The sequence below is a fragment of the Larus michahellis genome, chromosome 1 (genome assembly GCF_964199755.1).
Source record: "Larus michahellis chromosome 1, bLarMic1.1, whole genome shotgun sequence".
Lineage (NCBI taxonomy): Eukaryota > Metazoa > Chordata > Aves > Charadriiformes > Laridae > Larus > Larus michahellis.
This window is the reverse complement of record NC_133896.1, coordinates 71600986-71617883: the sequence shown is the minus strand read 5'-3', so window position 1 is coordinate 71617883 and position 16898 is coordinate 71600986. Positions and strand designations below refer to the sequence as shown.

The 16898-nt window shown below is 41.3% G+C and overlaps 1 protein-coding gene across 8 annotated transcripts in view; it reads right to left on the bottom strand.

Annotated features, from left to right (window-relative positions):
• The window catches only part of AEBP2 (AE binding protein 2), a 50691-nt gene extending 34331 nt beyond the window's left edge, over positions 1-16360 (bottom strand). For 2 of the 8 annotated variants that reach the window (XR_012586842.1, XR_012586844.1), the window contains exon 1: positions 15528-16356. Coding sequence is in view for 6 of the 8 variants with exons in the window: in XM_074585802.1 (XP_074441903.1) it covers positions 15528-16168 (641 nt within the window). In the remaining 2 variants the exon portion in view is untranslated. Of the gene's footprint in view, positions 1-15527 lie in introns of all 8 variants that reach the window. The other 6 variants (XM_074585814.1, XM_074585840.1, XM_074585802.1 and 3 more) reach the window with 5 other exon arrangements.
• Between the last annotated feature and the right edge of the window lie 538 nt (positions 16361-16898).

Sequence of the window (16898 nt, the reverse complement as noted above, 5' to 3'; positions counted from 1 at the left end):
TACCAAAGTACAGTACTTACTGTAAGAGCTCAAACTTCCAAGCTATTTACCATCAGTCTGAGTTTCTACATCCACTGTCAGCATTAGCACTGTTCTCAAAAACACCAAAACCAGGCATAAAAAAATTTACAACTAAGAGGTATGGTGCTAGTGACCACAAGGACAGACTACACAGGACTATTTAGCATAGTTCTCTCAAGGGTTCCCTGGTTTTACAGTCTGGTCTTAAGTGGGAATGCAATGAGAAAACATAGCCCATAACAAGTTCTGTGAAAGAATTGGGGGGAAGAGAAGTGTGCACTCATGCACATGTGTGTGGTTTCTCCGCTTCACAGGCATGCAATCTGGTTAATTTCTCTAAGCAGAGATGAAAAAAACTTCAAATTGATGAACCTGTAGCATGACAGTTTATTTCACACTGCAGATGCAATGCAGTATGACTACCTTATGACACAAAAACCCAGGTCTCTAATCTTACAGCCTAAGCAATGCTTGCTTTTTTTTTTTTTGCTATCCTACCTGTAGAAAATTACTCTTGTTTTTGCAGAAAAATATGTAAAAGTCAACTAGTAATACTGATCCAGCAAAAGATCTTCTGATAAGTAGGGTTATTAATGACATGAGAAACCAGTAGCACTTAGAAAGCTGATTTAGTTATAGTAAAATGTTTGCTTGGTTTCGTCCTAATAGCCTAAGTGTTTGCTAAGGGCTAACAGATTAGAATTGCATACACGATTTCAAAATTTAGTATCAGAGGAACTGGAATAAAAAAAGGTTGCCCACAGCACTTAAACCAAGTAGCAGTATATAGAATTTCTTGGAAACTGAGGATGAAGTGCTACACTGCATTATGATTCTATAATCTATTAAAGATATAGTGTAAGAATGGGAAAAAAAATGTAACTCAAATCCAAGTGAATGGTAACAGATCAGTGTTTTATTTAACAGGGAATGCCTCCCCTTCCTCTAGTTAAAGAACTTACTGTAAGACATTAAGAATTACAGATGAATATTTCTGTATCAGAACCTACTGGAGAAATAGCCAACCTGCTTATAAAACAAAATGGCTGGGAGTCACACAAGAGATCACTGTTTTCTGATGGTTCTCTTGATAGGCTCCACCAAAATGCAAGAGAAACTTGCTGCCCTGACACATTCTTTCTCTAGAAATAATCCATTAATTAAACACGTAAAATGATTTTTGTTTGTTTGTTTTCTCTTCTGTGCCTCCAGAACCAACACATTTCAGGTGATCAGGTGCCTCACAGTACTGACAGGCTAGAATTAGTTTGTGTCTTTCTCACTTATTGAGTTCTGGGTCACCTAGGAAAGAGGTAAAGGCTGCAAAGACAATCTGTGAAAGACAGCAACATCTTTCCTCTCTGCCATAGTGCCCTGTGCAGCTGAAGCATGTGTATGTTTTTTCCAGTGTTCCATACACTGAGAAAATATCAGGGATCTTTTCAGAGAAAAGTCTGTAACATATATAGCATCAGAGAAGACACTGACTTGGAAGGTCTCTTGCCCTTGACCTGCTATTTCAAGATGAAGCAGAAAGAGGATGATAAATTCTATAGTCAGAGCTGTGGCTGTTGCTAAGTCTGCAAAGACTCAACTGCAACACTGTTTTTGTTAGACCTGCTGATACACCCGCTTTTTTTGTTTCTTGGGATTTCATAAAGGGTGTGAGGGCAGGACATACAAGCAGGCAAGATGTGTGCACACACTCCACCATTTTATCTAGTTGACTCTTTTCCTGACCAAATGAGCAAAAGCACGTCAACTCAGCCCAAGACAGGCTGGCCTACTAAAATACTGTCTGTGCATCTCTCAATCTATGAATGGGGCTTTTCAATCCAACCTTTTTATCTGCTTGGAATGATCAAAAAGAGGGAAAAGTTCCTTAACAAAGGGAAGGTAGTAATGGAAGTTACCTCCTTCTGCTTTCTCATCCGAAATCCACAAAGCCTCTAAGTGGGAAAGTAATAATGTGTATCAAAGAGGAGGAAACAGAACAAAGTAAGGAAAACAAATGTTCTGGCAAACTACTGGTAACAAAACAAAAACACTGAAACAAATTTTAGCTAATTAAGTTAAAGCAAGTTTTCCTGCCTTTTTCTAAGCCCCTTTTCCCCAGACGGGAGATCTGTTTAAATCCTGGCTGCCACTATCAAAGCAGAATGACACGAGTAGAACTTAAGCACTTGTGGCATTCCCCTATTGCTAGTGACAGACAGGTCTGGGTTTGCTCCCAAGCTGTAACAGGCTCCAGCTCCATTGTAATGGATCTATAGACCATGGCCTGATGAAGAACATTAGACATTTGAGTTTCAGAGAGTTCAACTCGGGGGTCATCCCAAACAATAGTGCATCAAAAACAGTCACTGCTGGAGAGAGCCTGCATACACAATAGCTGTTTTTAAGAAGCACCATTCAAAAGACTGACTAATTACTAAAATTTAAAACTGTTATAGCAAGCACAACATAGTCTTCGATCTTATGTTATCCCTGCTTTCATCCTAATCCGAGCACCAGAATCAACCTGAAGTAAAAAAATCACAACTTTAGCGGCAAGAACTGAACGCCTTTCTAAAATACCTTATGAAGACCACACCTCATTTTACCAAGTCTACAAACATTGGCAAACACAGCAATGTAGAACTGAAAACACAGAATCTTCTAAGAAGAGCAAGAACTTTTTCCCTCCTTCTACAATTTTTCCCGCTACCGAGAGACCAACAGCTTTGAAACGATACTGACATTTAAACTGTGTTCATTAGGCAACAACATTAATGCAAGGTAAGTAGAAGAATCATTACCTCAAAGGCACTATTTTAGGTCTTATTTTCACCTGTACGTACTTTACCTGTAGCTAAAAATAATATGTCTTCATAATCAAGATGATTTAAGATTTTTTTAGCATCACTTTCATATTAAAAGGTTAGTACCTGCACAAACTATACATGCATGTGAACCATGTGTCTTGCTGGTTAAATACAGTCAAAACTGTATTTAAAAACAGTCCTGAAACTGAAATAAAAAATATTAGCCAAAAACTTAGAAGAAGGTGCAAGTCATTTTCACTCGGGGGGGGGGGGGGGGGGGGGGGGGGGGGGAGGGGGGCGGGACTTCTTCAAGCATTTTAAATCCTGGATTATTCTTTCCCTTTAAGGATCTGAGCAAAATTAAGCCACTGTTTGAGTCATGTAAACAGGAATATTTTCTATAAGGAAAAAAACACCTCCAAATTATTCACAGTTTAAAATGCACAAATTTCAAACCACAATTTACCACATGCACATTTGGACATGAAATTGTTGTGTACAGTTAAATGCAACTGAAAATACAATGAGCCTGTAATTTAAGGCATTAAAGAAAATGGTGTATTGCACATCATTCCTGACACATGCTTAGCTGTCCTTAGCTTAGCTTAGATCAATTTCCTCACTACTGCAAGTAATCCTTTCCATTGAATTTAATAAATGGAATGCCCAAAATTTTTTCTTTCCCTTTTTTTGTTATTCTTTCAGAACAACAAACAGTAGGAGTTTAGAAGGAATATCAATAAAAACAAACGAACAGCATAATTTCATTTTTACTTTCCATGAGCCCACATTAGCAATTGCCCACTTGAAGCAGTAGTAGAGACACGGACCAAACACACACACAAAAGCCCAATCAATTTGCTATTATACTTTTAATGTCTGCTAAACATACTCCCTCTAGACCTTAACTGAAGTAACCTTCCCTCAGGCAAATTTCAGACCTAACAGATGGGCCTTATACCATGCCCTTGAGGGTCAACAAGCACTACTTCAGTCTGATCAACAGGAGCTCATTTCAGAGTTAGAGTAGCTCCACCGAGAATGCTTAGCTTCCAGTCCCCAGATGTTCACTAGGTAAGCAAGGGACCCAGCTGATTTCAGCTAATACCAAGGGAAACGACTGTGAGAGACCCTATAATAAACAACCTCATCTTCTAACACACCAAATTAAAAACTAGCAGAGATTTCAGTGAACACACGTTGCAGGGTTGCTAAAACCAACACTACCGAGTAGCCATCAAGCTGCACGCTACACTAATGCAAGTGAGGAATCTTCAGAAACAGTTTCTTCGAAAGTACGCAGTGATAATCTAGTCATAAAGCATCAAATCCACAGAAGATTGCCTCCGACTAGATGAAAGCATAATTAACATTCGATAATCCAAATACTACGAACCTCACTGGAAGTAGGTGAATATTTTAAGCATAAAAAAATACACTGCTAGGTTTTTTTAGCTTTTACTAAAATGAAATTAAATACACTGTCATTTCCACATGGAGCTTCAGCTACATTGTTCAAATCCACGAGGGAAGCTTAAAACAAAACAAACTCAGAATAATGGAAACACTGTGAATTACAGTTGTTTCTTACAGCAACTTCAAGGGTTAAAACCTAGAATACAACAGAAAACCTTTTAGGACATGGAACACCAAATCACAACTAGCTACTAATCCCAAAAAGAAAACAAAGAGTATAAACTGCAATCAGTCAATTACAAATACCAAGTCAAAAGAGAATAAAAATTGAAAGGAAAATAAAAAATAAAAAAGTGACATGCGTAATGACATACCCCAGCACCTCATTATTTTTGTTTCACTAGGAGAAGTCAGGAGAGAAAACAAAAACTTCACAAGTTTCCCCATTACTTAATTTTATATTCCTTTCCAAGACAAGGGGTGGAAAACTCCGGTGTATGGCTCTGGCCAATGGACTAGTTCCACAAAAACAACAGGCTACCTAACAGTTTTACAGTTTTTTGATGCTATCAAATTCAAAGTGATTTACACTCACTACTTCCTAATGCAATCAATGATCGAGCAAAGATAAATCCACAGAGCATGAAAGTGAGCAAATTATCAATCCTGAGTTCCCATCATTGATAAGGAGCTCCTCCATCTCTCCTAGGAATTTTATTTATTCTTTTTTAATAAAATCTCCATCCCTTCAAACATGGCAGCCATTGTTTCTTCTCCAAGAAGTACCACATGATTAACTTTTACTTTTTTATGTCCCACCCAACAATATGAAGGCTGTTATAAACTGAAGTAGGACAAACGTTGTTTCTAAGAGCTAACACTTTCAATAGTACAGCTGAACTTGCTACAACTGATTAATAACAGAATTTGCTACACTGGTTCCTAAATGAAAGCAGAAGAAGAAAAAATTTGTATGTTTTTGTATTAAGATTTAATTTTCACTGACCTTCAATGAATATTAAGCAGAACTTAATGCCAACCTCTTTACAAAGTTACTATCAGAACATCTGCATCAGGGTACCAGTATGCAATAAAATGCAGTGCTCAACACGACTATACACAGGTGTCCAAGCAGATTTAAATTAATCTTTGCTTTATGTTCTCCAAAGGATCACACCAGTTTAAAAGTGAGATTAAAACAGATATGAAGAAAAACAGAGAGTTCACAAAACACGAGTGACCACTATGAGCTAGCAACAGAGTAGAAAAGTTTAACACTTGCCTGATCTTTTTTGTTCTTCCCCCCATCTTTGGTGAATTTAGTATTTTATGATGCATCCACATTGGTAACAGATATACTCCTACTACTAAATTCCTGTGATTTTTCAATTTAATTCTCCAAACCAAACGTTTGGAGGCAAACGTTCCACAGGCAAAACATTTTGCTTTATTTTAATGGATGTAGTTTGATTGTGGCATGGAAATGCCATAATGTTTTAGAGCTCCTACAGTTTCTTTTCATCTAACCAGCAAGTAATCCAAAGAGAATCTTCAAAGCAGACAGAAAATAACTTTGGCTACCAGCACTTCTGAGGGGTTTTTTTGATGATTTTTCTGAGAAAACCATTTGTCTTTAAATTAAATAGGAAGTATCCAAAAAAATTTCATGACTGATAACGATCAGTTTCTGAATTCAGGAAAATCTACCACCAGTAAGAAAAAAAAAAATAGCATACGCAGATAAAACACCATAAAACCAAAAACAGAACAAAAAAACAGTTTGCAGAACACTAAACGGCTGCCAAAGAGAAAGATAATTCACATGGCAACAAGAAATCAGAATACCTGGATCAAAACAATAAGCCAGAACTACATGCAGTGAAAGTCCACCGCTGTGTTTTAAAGGCAGTACCTTCTGTTCACATCTGCGCTTGCAGCTCCTATCCACAGTCCCCTAATATCAGACAACACAACTGTCTCCATGGCTCTTCAGAGGCAAGGGAGAAAAAATGGGATAGGCAAAAATTGCATATGTCAGCAAAGTTATTGTGAAAATGAGGGAGAATTAACCTAGCAAGCAAGAGATATAATACTAAAAAGTTAGGAGGGACAGAAAAGGAAAATAGCAGAGTTTGGTGGTATAGCATTTTGCAGAAGCACCTTCACATTCTTATCTTTTTAAATAAGTAAAAGCAACATTAAGGCAACTTATACATAAAGGAAAAAGACCATGATTTCCAGGAATGCATGATTTAAGAAAGCACCCACCCAACTGGAAGCACATGTGCTTCTGAATCACTTACACATATTTTTTTTTTAAGTCAAACCTACGCTTTACACAGATCAAGTTATTCTAACAAAAACTTTTCAAAATTAACAAGATTCAAAAAGTATTCATAAGTCAACCTTTTTTAAAAGTTTTCTAAACTCCTTATTGAGTATCTATATAGTTATATGACTAAGAAATCCATGTAGTAGAAAATAAAACAGTGAAGGGAGAGAATTTTACACAGCATGACAAGTGACAACATTAAAAAACTTGTTTTGAAATTCTTTTTGAAGCAGCAGCTTATTTTAGAGTAAAGCTTTGTCTATATTACGTATAAATACCTAGAAAAGGTAACAACACTGCAAACACTTCAGATTGATAATATAAAACCAGGGGAAGAGAGAAAAGCTCTTCAAGATAGAGAAATTAAAGGAACTTAAAATAACAAACATGCACAGGAAACAAAACAAGACTGAGAAAGTGTGTTATGAATCACCACCTCTCTAGAGCTGTTTCCACTCTCCTGGATCACTTACTTTGATTATTTAGATGGTTGGTCCTAGAATATTTGGGCTCATAATATTTACATGACACAAACCCAGGTTATTGGGAGATTTGTAGCATACAGAAGAACAGATTACACAATAAGAGAAACTTGGAATGCCAAACTATCTGCCAAGAAGAGCAGTGAGAGAGCAGAGCAGGTTAAACGTGCATGCCTTGTGATATGACAGCACAAAGACTACATATGCAAAAGCATTACACAAATCAAGAAACTGTAAGTGGTTCTGCCTTAAAGATACAAATAAAACTGACTTCCATTTCTGAGAACCACATTATCTTCAACTTGATAATCTCTTTGAAAAGTTAGGGAATGGCAACAAGTGGTTCATAATTTTCAATCTTTACTGATAAAACAGTATGTTTACTAGCACAGTTTAAGAGAAGCACAGAAGAAACACATTCAGCCATTAAAAAACTACCAGAATTACTTTTATTTTTTTAACTGTGCTTTCCATTCTGAGAACTGTAATCAATACGAAGTAGTCTTATCAGCACGGGAAGTTAACGGCCTTGAGGCACGGTGTCAAGGAAATTCCACCCGCTACAACTATTACCCTCCCATTCTCCCATCCTCAGGATACCTTCCCTCACCCCCACCCCCAGAATACAAAACTCGGAAAACGAGCAGAAGACAAAATGACTAGAGAAAGGTGCAAAACTCCCAGAAAAGACTAAAAAACCCCTTCAGTTTCAGTTACCATCATGTTAGGTTGAATTTAGCAATAACAATACGTACATAGGATAGCATTCTATGAAGTGGCAGCTTTGCCTATTCATACCTCAGTGAATAGTTGCTACTTCAAGTATTAACCAGGCACCAAAAGCAGAGAAACCAGCAAAGTAGAGTCCACTAATTGACTCAATTCATAATAGGAAGGTCATAAATTAAGGTCTGATTCCTGTTCTGCTGGACACTGAATTAACTACTACTTGTACAAGTTGTCTAAGCTACAACATGGCATGCAAGTTAACTTAAGGATGTCTACTTAAAGACATGCCACAAGTAGATTTATTTCAAAAGAAAAAAAAGTTTACATCTCTTTTTACTGTGTATATAATGAAAATACTTTCTTTGCACCTTTAAGATTTTTTATATTTGGAATCTAAGGTATGATTACAGCACAATAAACTCTAATGATCAAAATAAGGACTTTAGTGCAATTTTACAGGGGAACCGGTAATTTGTACAAGATGCTGCATGGAACAACATTAAGATTAACAATAAGTAGAGATTCTTTATGCTATATTCTTATCTAGGTTAAGTATATTTAACAAATGATAGTACCACTGTATGTGTCAATAATCTTGTCTTTTCCAAGTCTCCCAATTCAAACAACTTAGGTTCATTTTACTCCCTTTGACACTACACAAGCTATCTGAATTACAGCACTCTCCTACGGCGCATCAGGGTGAAAACAGAGGACTTTCAAGACCATAACAAATCTTTTGCTATTCTATCACTATCAAATACCTTTGTATATACCTTAAGTAATCCTCTATTAAAGAACGTACCCATTAAACGTTAGCAACTGAAGTTTAGCAAAAGCTATTTAAGATCTTAAATTCTAGTATAGAGAAGAAAATTAGATATGGGAAAAGAAATGCCAGGTCTTTTTTTTTTTATTGTATTTTACCATCATGAAGGGAAAGAAGTACACCAGTATCTTGAGTGAGAGACTTCAAATGTTTTCCTCGATTATTTGTTGTTTTTTTAGTTTTGGAAAATCACAATCTGAGAATTGTAAACACTATCTTAGCACATCACAAAACCAATGATAAGTAGTAAGCATAACATGGAATGTTTATATTTCATTTTCTAAAACAAATTTATTTGAACACATTCATATTCTAATCATGAACAACTCCAGACAGAATACATACAAAGTTATAAAATCAAATCAGTTAGATAGACAACAAAACAAAGAAACCTCTACCTTGAAGAATCTCCCAAAAACTACCACTTTTGTTCTTCTGCAAGTCACACAACCACATTTTTTTAATAGCAACTGGTAGAGTGGATAAAACTCACTGTTCATACAAGCAGTTCCTTACTCTCTTCTGCTCCCTTCTCCTGCACAAGTTAACTGGAGATTACATTCCCACCTGTTTCAAGGATTCCCTACAGTTACTTGGCTCCTTTACAGCAGGGACCAATTTTTCACTTTCTTTGGGTTAAGCTCTTGCTTTTTCCTCAGGCTATCGGGCATATCTCCTTCTCTATCATACTACTAGTTTTCTGTGCATATCTCACATCTCTGGCTTGCCAGAAACCCCTATTGCCATCTCAAATGTTCCATATGCTCCCTTCTATGCCATGTCCCCACTTTCCTACCCAATAATAAACTGTTCTACAACTACCCCAACACAATGGGTTCTACATACTGCTGTGTTCCATGCTAGCTCTGCGTACTGCCCATTACCCCACCATTATTCTCTAACTGGACAATGTTTTTCAAAAAAAAAATGTAAATATCTTAAAGTTGATGGAAAGCTGTGCAGATTTGAGTAAGAGTGGCTATGGTAGAACATTTCCACTGCATCATCTAAAAAAGTTAGTTTTATTTGTGACCAACTCCAGAAATGAATGATGTCACATCTTTGCCAAATGGATGTTGAGGCTGCACGTAACACTGAGTTTAACTTAACTGAAAAGTGGGTTAAAAAAAAAAAAAGAAAGAGAGAGAAAGAGAAGAAAAAAGACCAACACAGTTCCTTCCACTACTGCCTAGGAAATTCCCCAAAACAACCCACCAATCAAACCTGATATTCAGAAGTTACCAAACTTAATGATGTCATAAACGCAAACAAAAAGCACATAGACCTGTGTGGATGTACAAATCCAACATAAAAGCAATACCATTTATCTCTTACACTGAATAGGAAAATATTTTTCTCAAATTCTATGAAGTATATTTACATCTTACTACAGTAACTATAACAGCTCATTATACCAAGCTCTTTCATCTAGTTCACAAAAAGACCTCAATGTTAACCACCCAATTATACCAACCAACAGCTTTATTACTAAAGATACTCACCATACAAAATATCTGGGCTGTTTTGTTTTCCCATCAAAAGCTATTTTCTTCAGTGCCAGAAAGGCTTGAACATAACCTTTACAGAAACAGGGGTTTTGTTTTGCAATTTGAAAGCAAATAACAACAGCAACAACAAATGCAGTCAGAAACACTGCAAATATAATTTTCAGAAGAATTTTGGAATCTCAGGTAATCTTCTATATAGTCCACTCTGACACATCAATATTACACACACTCTGAAAAAAAATTTAATGACTTAACCACCTTGCCATAAGTGCTAATGAATGATTCTTCTCTTCCTGAATAGGAACAAGTGAGACTATGCAGCAAGGAGAGGCCTGAAGCACTTTTTAATCTGGTCACATGGATACATGAAGCATACCCATTAGTACCATATGCCTTCCTGATTATATTTCAAATCTACCATTCTGCTTTCATAAACATAACTCGTATAATTCACATCACTGCCTAGTCAGTCTTGTAAATTCTTCACTTTGAAGAGTTTAAAAGCTAGATAAAATAAAGCCTATATTTAAACCTTTAAATAACTAATATTTTAAAATCAGCATACATATTAAAGGTTGAGAAGGACTTCATTTTAAATCAGATTTAAAAAACGCAGCCTAGATCCTGGATTTTCACATCTAAATCTCCTGTCTTTCAACCTGTTAGTTTCACACTGCCTCATTTCACTCTATGAAATGAACAAGCCTGACAATCTGAAGCATAAAAAGGTTTATTATTGAAAAACTTTTCTGAAATGTCTGCTTTCAAAACTGCTCTCCTATTACACTGGACAGCATAATAACATTCCTAGAAGCATTCTACAAGTCTAATATGGCTAAGATAGCTAAAAGTTTCCTTGAGTATTATTGAGTATTCCTCAAGTTAGTCCCTCCCAATAACAGATTCTGTTGACGAGTAACAGTAAACATGAAAAGGCTCAAAAAAAAAAAAAGAGGAAAAAAAACCTTACATGAAAAAGACGGACATTAGTTAGTGCTGTGCCTGAGGGAAAGATTACTACGTAGGTCCAACAACAACCTGTTACATTTGGCCTACCATCTAGTCAATCAGCACTTACGTACCAGTCAGCAAAACAGCTGATAAGTTTCAGCTGAAACATATTTTTTCAGTGCTTCTTGCCCAGTCAGTAAGAGGAGGGAGCAAAGGATAAACTGCTAAAGGAGGGTAAAGATGATGTGAGAACAGAAGATCAACAGTAGCTTCTAGGTGAGAGTACAAAGATGCAAGACAAATTCACAGGGGTGAACAAAAAAGCCCTTCACATATAGCTTTACTACTTGTATTTCTGCTAAACATCTTATTACAATTGCAAGATCTACCACTGTACTCCAAATCAAACAAAATCTGATAATGAAACTGCTTCAGATTTAAATATACTTCCGTAATAAACTTTCCAGTAAACAGTATTTAAATTATTTCAGTAATTTAACACTAAGTGTTTGTAAGCAAATATTGTAGTTCAGCAGTAACACATCAGTGAGCTGCAGACACATCTTCACTGCATTCAGAGCAGCTGATTTATACCCAAATCCATGCATCTGCTTAGGTCTTCGCTTCAGTACCTGTGGCCCAGTGCTAAACTCAGTTACCGTGTTTACAGTTAACTGAACCATTATTTTTTCTTTTAAAGTCATATCAAATGTTTCTCAGCATTGTAATAAGACTAGCTGCTCCAGAGAACTCTGGAGAAACACATCCATCCTTTCAACACATGTCTGAAGTTAGGGAAAGGCACAAGAAAGTTACCAGCATTCACATGCTGACAATAGTCTTTGTTCTAACTGTAAATCTGGAGCATAACTTGAATGCAGCCTATTATTATTGAGCCAGATGATCCAAGCTTGATCTAAAGTCGTAGACAAACTTCAGCACAGTAGTGGGATCTCAGTACAACTCCCAGGAAAAACCTGGAATGATTACAGATCAACGAGATACCTACCAGTCCTAGAGTTATTGCACTCAGCTCTCGTTATTAATACCACAGAGCTGAAAATGCCACCTGGTTATCCTAGGTATCAGTCTGGGGTTTGCTTTTTGGTTTTGGGGGGTGGGGGGGTGTAAAAATGTTTTAGCAAAGTACAAAGTTTGTCTGTGTGCATGGAAATAGTTGGTTAAAATTCACCCTAGGTTTCAGGGCATCGATATTCAACATTATATATGTTTCTTGTGTTGTTATGAATACTTACAAATGTCCTACAGTAATGCCCCAAATTATTTATTCTATTAGCAGATACTCTCAAAAGACATTCAAAATGTTCGCAATTGAAGTTGCTGAAAAGTAGTAATATTTTGATCATATGCAAGGTTTTCCTGTTCAGCTGTTTTATTCGCAGTTTATTTTATATTTGCTATCACTAAACCAAAAATCAAAGAGACAACACTTTGATAATTGTGGAGAATGATAAAAACCGTACAGAGGGAAGCAGGAATTTGATCACTCATGGAATTCAGGCCCTCTCACCACACCCTCTTATTTATTCAAATTTTCTACAGAGGAAACAAGAAAAAAAAATCCCAAGCCTAAGGGCATGATCTGAATGTTACCAAACCTGCCTACAGCAGGAGTCTACCAGGTATACCCTTCTACCAGCTTCCTCTTGCTTAACCCAGCGACTGTAAATTCAAGTATGTTGGTTCAATCTCTCTCTCTCATTTTCTCTGTCTTCCCTTCCCCAGGTAATCTTACTCTACAACGTACTGTGAGATGAGACACCAAGTTCCTTAGGACTTCAGAGACACAGGTAGTCAGCAAAGGTCATGAAGTACTGTACAACACACTATTTCATATAAAACATCACTTAATAGATAGAATATCATTCTCTAATAGTTAGAGAACTTACATTTTAACGCAGAGGTGACCAAATCAATGAATGATTAAGTCTTTAAGGATCTTAATACATTATCATAAACCTGTACCTCCACCTAATAAGTCTAACTGTTGCCAGCTCTTCCCCGGTATTTCACCATCCCACCTCACAAACTTTTTAGCTCCTCAGCACATCCTCTACCTTTTGCAACACTCTGCTTGTCTGTCTGATCATTTAAAAGGTACAATATTATGTTATGGCTGGCCTCCAAGCAGCAATAATCATTTGGATTGCTAGGGCAAGCAAGTGACTTGCTGGACTATACGCAGCAAAAATAATAAAGCATTCTACCATGCTACAGCAAGGAGTGCACAAATAGAAGTTTTCTATCACCAGGAATAACAAATGGCACTCTTGGTAGCATTGGTCTTTTCCTACACAATTCAACAAACAGGCTTTGAAATTACGGCACAAAATACCCTCTCAGCACACCAAGTTTTCAGCCTGGCAGTTCAAGATAAAACTTTGCAAAGATTAAAAACAAGGCGCAGTCCTTTTTTAAACCACTAAACACAAAGAGTTCACTCCTGCAACTGAGTCTGTACCAAAGGCAGTAGAAAGGAGCAACAACGAATACATACACAGATTGAACTGTGCAACTACAGCAAGAGAACCATGAGAACAATGACAGAGAAAGTAGCACACTAGTTCTGGAGTGCAAAAGCAAGACACAGTGACACTGTACTTCCAGAAAACCCCTGCAAGTTATTTCTGTTATTCTTCTCAACCCACAAGTTGACATGCACTCAGAAAACATCAGGCCTAGATTTAGATTTTAATTCAATGAAAAACAAACTACCTTAAAACTCCATTACGTACCTGTTGTTCTTCCAGAATGCTACTCCCATATTTATGCAATTTCACATAAAATCTCATCTTTTGAGAAAACAAAACAATCCCCAAAACCCACTCCCCCTTTCCATCTTGCACAAGTTCGGAAGAAAGAAAATGTGACTCCTATGAGCCTCAAAAGTCAGGTGAAAACCAGAGAACTGAATTTCATCTTAGGTCTTTTAGGCCAATTACATGGTTTTGGGGAACTGACTCACAAGGGTTTTGTTTGTTTTTAAAACTTGAGGTTAGATCTAGTGATGCCCCACTTCTGAAATGCGGGTATTTGCACAGCTACACAGAATTTGATCTAACATATATTCAAAATACATTTCTGGACCAAACCACACAATTCTTCACACTTAACAATGAAACTATCTCAAGAAAGTGCAAACAAAATTATAATTGTTATTTAACTATAACTCTAACAGGGAAGTCTGATACTTTTTAATGCTAAACTGAAATAAAAAAATAGCACAAGTTTCTTAAAACTATTTGAAAGCACTAACTAGTAAAGGGACCTACAGCATTTTAAGATTGCTCTTATGTCCATTTTTTGTCCTATTTTCAGTTTGTCAATTAAACTGTTGCACACAACATCCAAGAAAGCTACTACATAAGCCATGTTCTTTGAAATGCTTGACTTAGAAGGCTAAATCAGACCTGAAAGGTAGAATTCAACCGTGTGTGAGAATTTGGTTGTGCCTTTCCACAAGAATCAAGCAAAAGTCTTGGTAAAATGAGATGTGCACATACAAAAAAAACCTAAGAAACAATCTTTACATCACTATTACAGAACTCATCCAAAGATGACTTTGAGCCTCAAATTACTGACCCTCGCTTAATATAATAAACATGCACACCTTATTACTCATGCACACTTAATACAGAAAAGCTGGTCTCCTTTTTATTTTAGTAAGCTAGGGTATTTTTTCCCCCCTTCCTTATGCTTTAAGAGGTTACCACTCAGCTTTCTGCCTCTAGCGCAGAGACCCTGGTGCGGGTGCAGGTAAAACCACATCCACAGATTATTTCCCATCCTTGAACCTTTGGTACACCCCGCCTGTGCGTCAGCGCAAGATATAACCCTAAAGAACCCTAAAAGCACCGTCTGAAAAAAAAATAATCAGCAGCTTCTGAGGAAAGCGGCAACCGAGTACGGCCACCTGAACGGGCAGCGAGCGCCCCGTGCTCAGCCCGCAGCGGGGGCCGATCCGGGGCTCTCCGTAAAACGCCTAACAGTGATGGCTGCGGCTCCAGCAGCCCCCACACGGCCTGCCGCCCGGTGCGGGGCCGGCGGGCGGTGCGCCCCCTCCTCCCAAAAGCAGCGGGCAGGCTTTCGGAGGGGGCCTGGAGGAGCGGAGGCCGCGGCGGGGGCGGAGGGCCCGCCACAGGCCGCCCGCCGCCCCGCCCGGCACAAGTTGGCCGGAGAAACCTGTGGCTGCCCCTAGCCGCCGCCGCCCTGACAGCCCCCGCGGCCGGGAAGGGGGGGACGAGGGGCGGTGGGCACCCGGGGAAGACGGGCCCCTTGGCCGCTGCGGCGGGGCGGGCGGGCTGGCGAGCCCCCCGGCGCTGCGAGGCGGGGAGGCGACCGGACATGGCGCCCGCCGGCCCCAGGACCCGAGGGACCCGCACACACACCACTCCCCGGGAAGGCGGCCGCCGGCGGGGTGACGGGGCGCGCACTGACCTGTCCTCCGAGTCCATGCGGCTGAGGGGCTCCCCGTCCGAGGACATCTCCAGGCTGCCCCGCCGGCCCCCCGACGTGGCGCTGCAGCTGCTGCTGCCGCTGCTGCTGCCGCCGCCGCCGCCGGTGCCGTAGCCCTCGTCGCCACCGCTGGACACGCTGCTGGAGCTGCTCCCCCCGCCGCCGCCGCCTCCTCCGCCGCCGCCGCGGCCCAGCCCGTCCTCCTGGCTGCCCCGGGGGCCCTTCGGCTCCTCCTTGGCGTCGGCCTCGCTGCTGCCGCCGGGGCTCAGCGAGCGGGTCTCGTCGCTGCAGCAGCCGCTGCTCGTGCTGCTGCTCCCCACCAGGCTGCTCTCCTCCTCCTCGCCGCCCTCCTCCTCCTCTTCCTCCTCCTCTTCCTCATCCTCGTCCTCCCCGTCCCCGGCCTGGCTGGCGCTCTCCGGGCTCGGTTCCGACATGCTCTCCGCCTCGCCGTTCAGCAGCAGCAGCGACTCCGTCTCCGCGGCGGCCGCCGCCGCGGAGGAAGGCGACGACGAGGATCCAGCCCCGGCCTCCTCCTCCTCGGCCGCTGCGGCGCCGGCGGCGGCCGCCGCCTCGCCGGGAAGCAACCCCTCCGGCTCCGCCATGTCGCTGCGAGCGGCCGCCATGGCGCCTGCGAGTCGCTGCGAGCGGAGCCGAGCGGGGCCAGGCGCGCGCGGCGGCGGCAACGGCGGGGGCGTGCGCGCGGCCGCGCTCGCTCCCGCCCCGCGCTCCTTTTCCCCCCTCTCCCCTCGCCCTCCTCACCCGCACAATCGCGCGGCGGCGCGAGCCGCAGAGAGGAGGGGCCGGGGCTGGGGCTGGGGCTGGGGCCGCCGCCGCACGCGCTACGGAACGCGCCCGGGGACAAAAAGGGCGGGCAGAGCGCGAGCGGCAGCCCTCGGCGTGGGGGTGCTGGCGGAGGGGGGGCGGTGCGTGGGAGGGGCGTTAACGGTCGGGCGGGGCGGGGCGGTGGTTGGGTGGCGGGGGCGCTGGCTGCCTCCCTCCTTCCCCACGCCTGGCTTGAGTCGCGTCAGCGTTACTCCCCGCCGCAAGGGGAAGAGCGCCTGAACGCTTGGAGTGCGGAGGGGGGTCCCGCGGGACCAGCCGCGAACGGGGAACGAGGCGCTCCCGGCCAGGACGAGCAGCCCCCGCCGCTCCCCCCCGGAGGAACCCGTCCCACACCTTTCAGCCTCGGCAGCCTCCTGGCTGGTTGGCTCTGGGAAGCTTTAGGCCTACGGGGCCGCCGGAGGGAGGGCGCAAAGAGAGCGGGAGTCGTGGCTGAGGAAAACTTCGTGACATTTGCATCCGTGAGAGGAAAACAGGGCGGGGGCTGTAGGGACTGCGGACTCGTAGTAACTA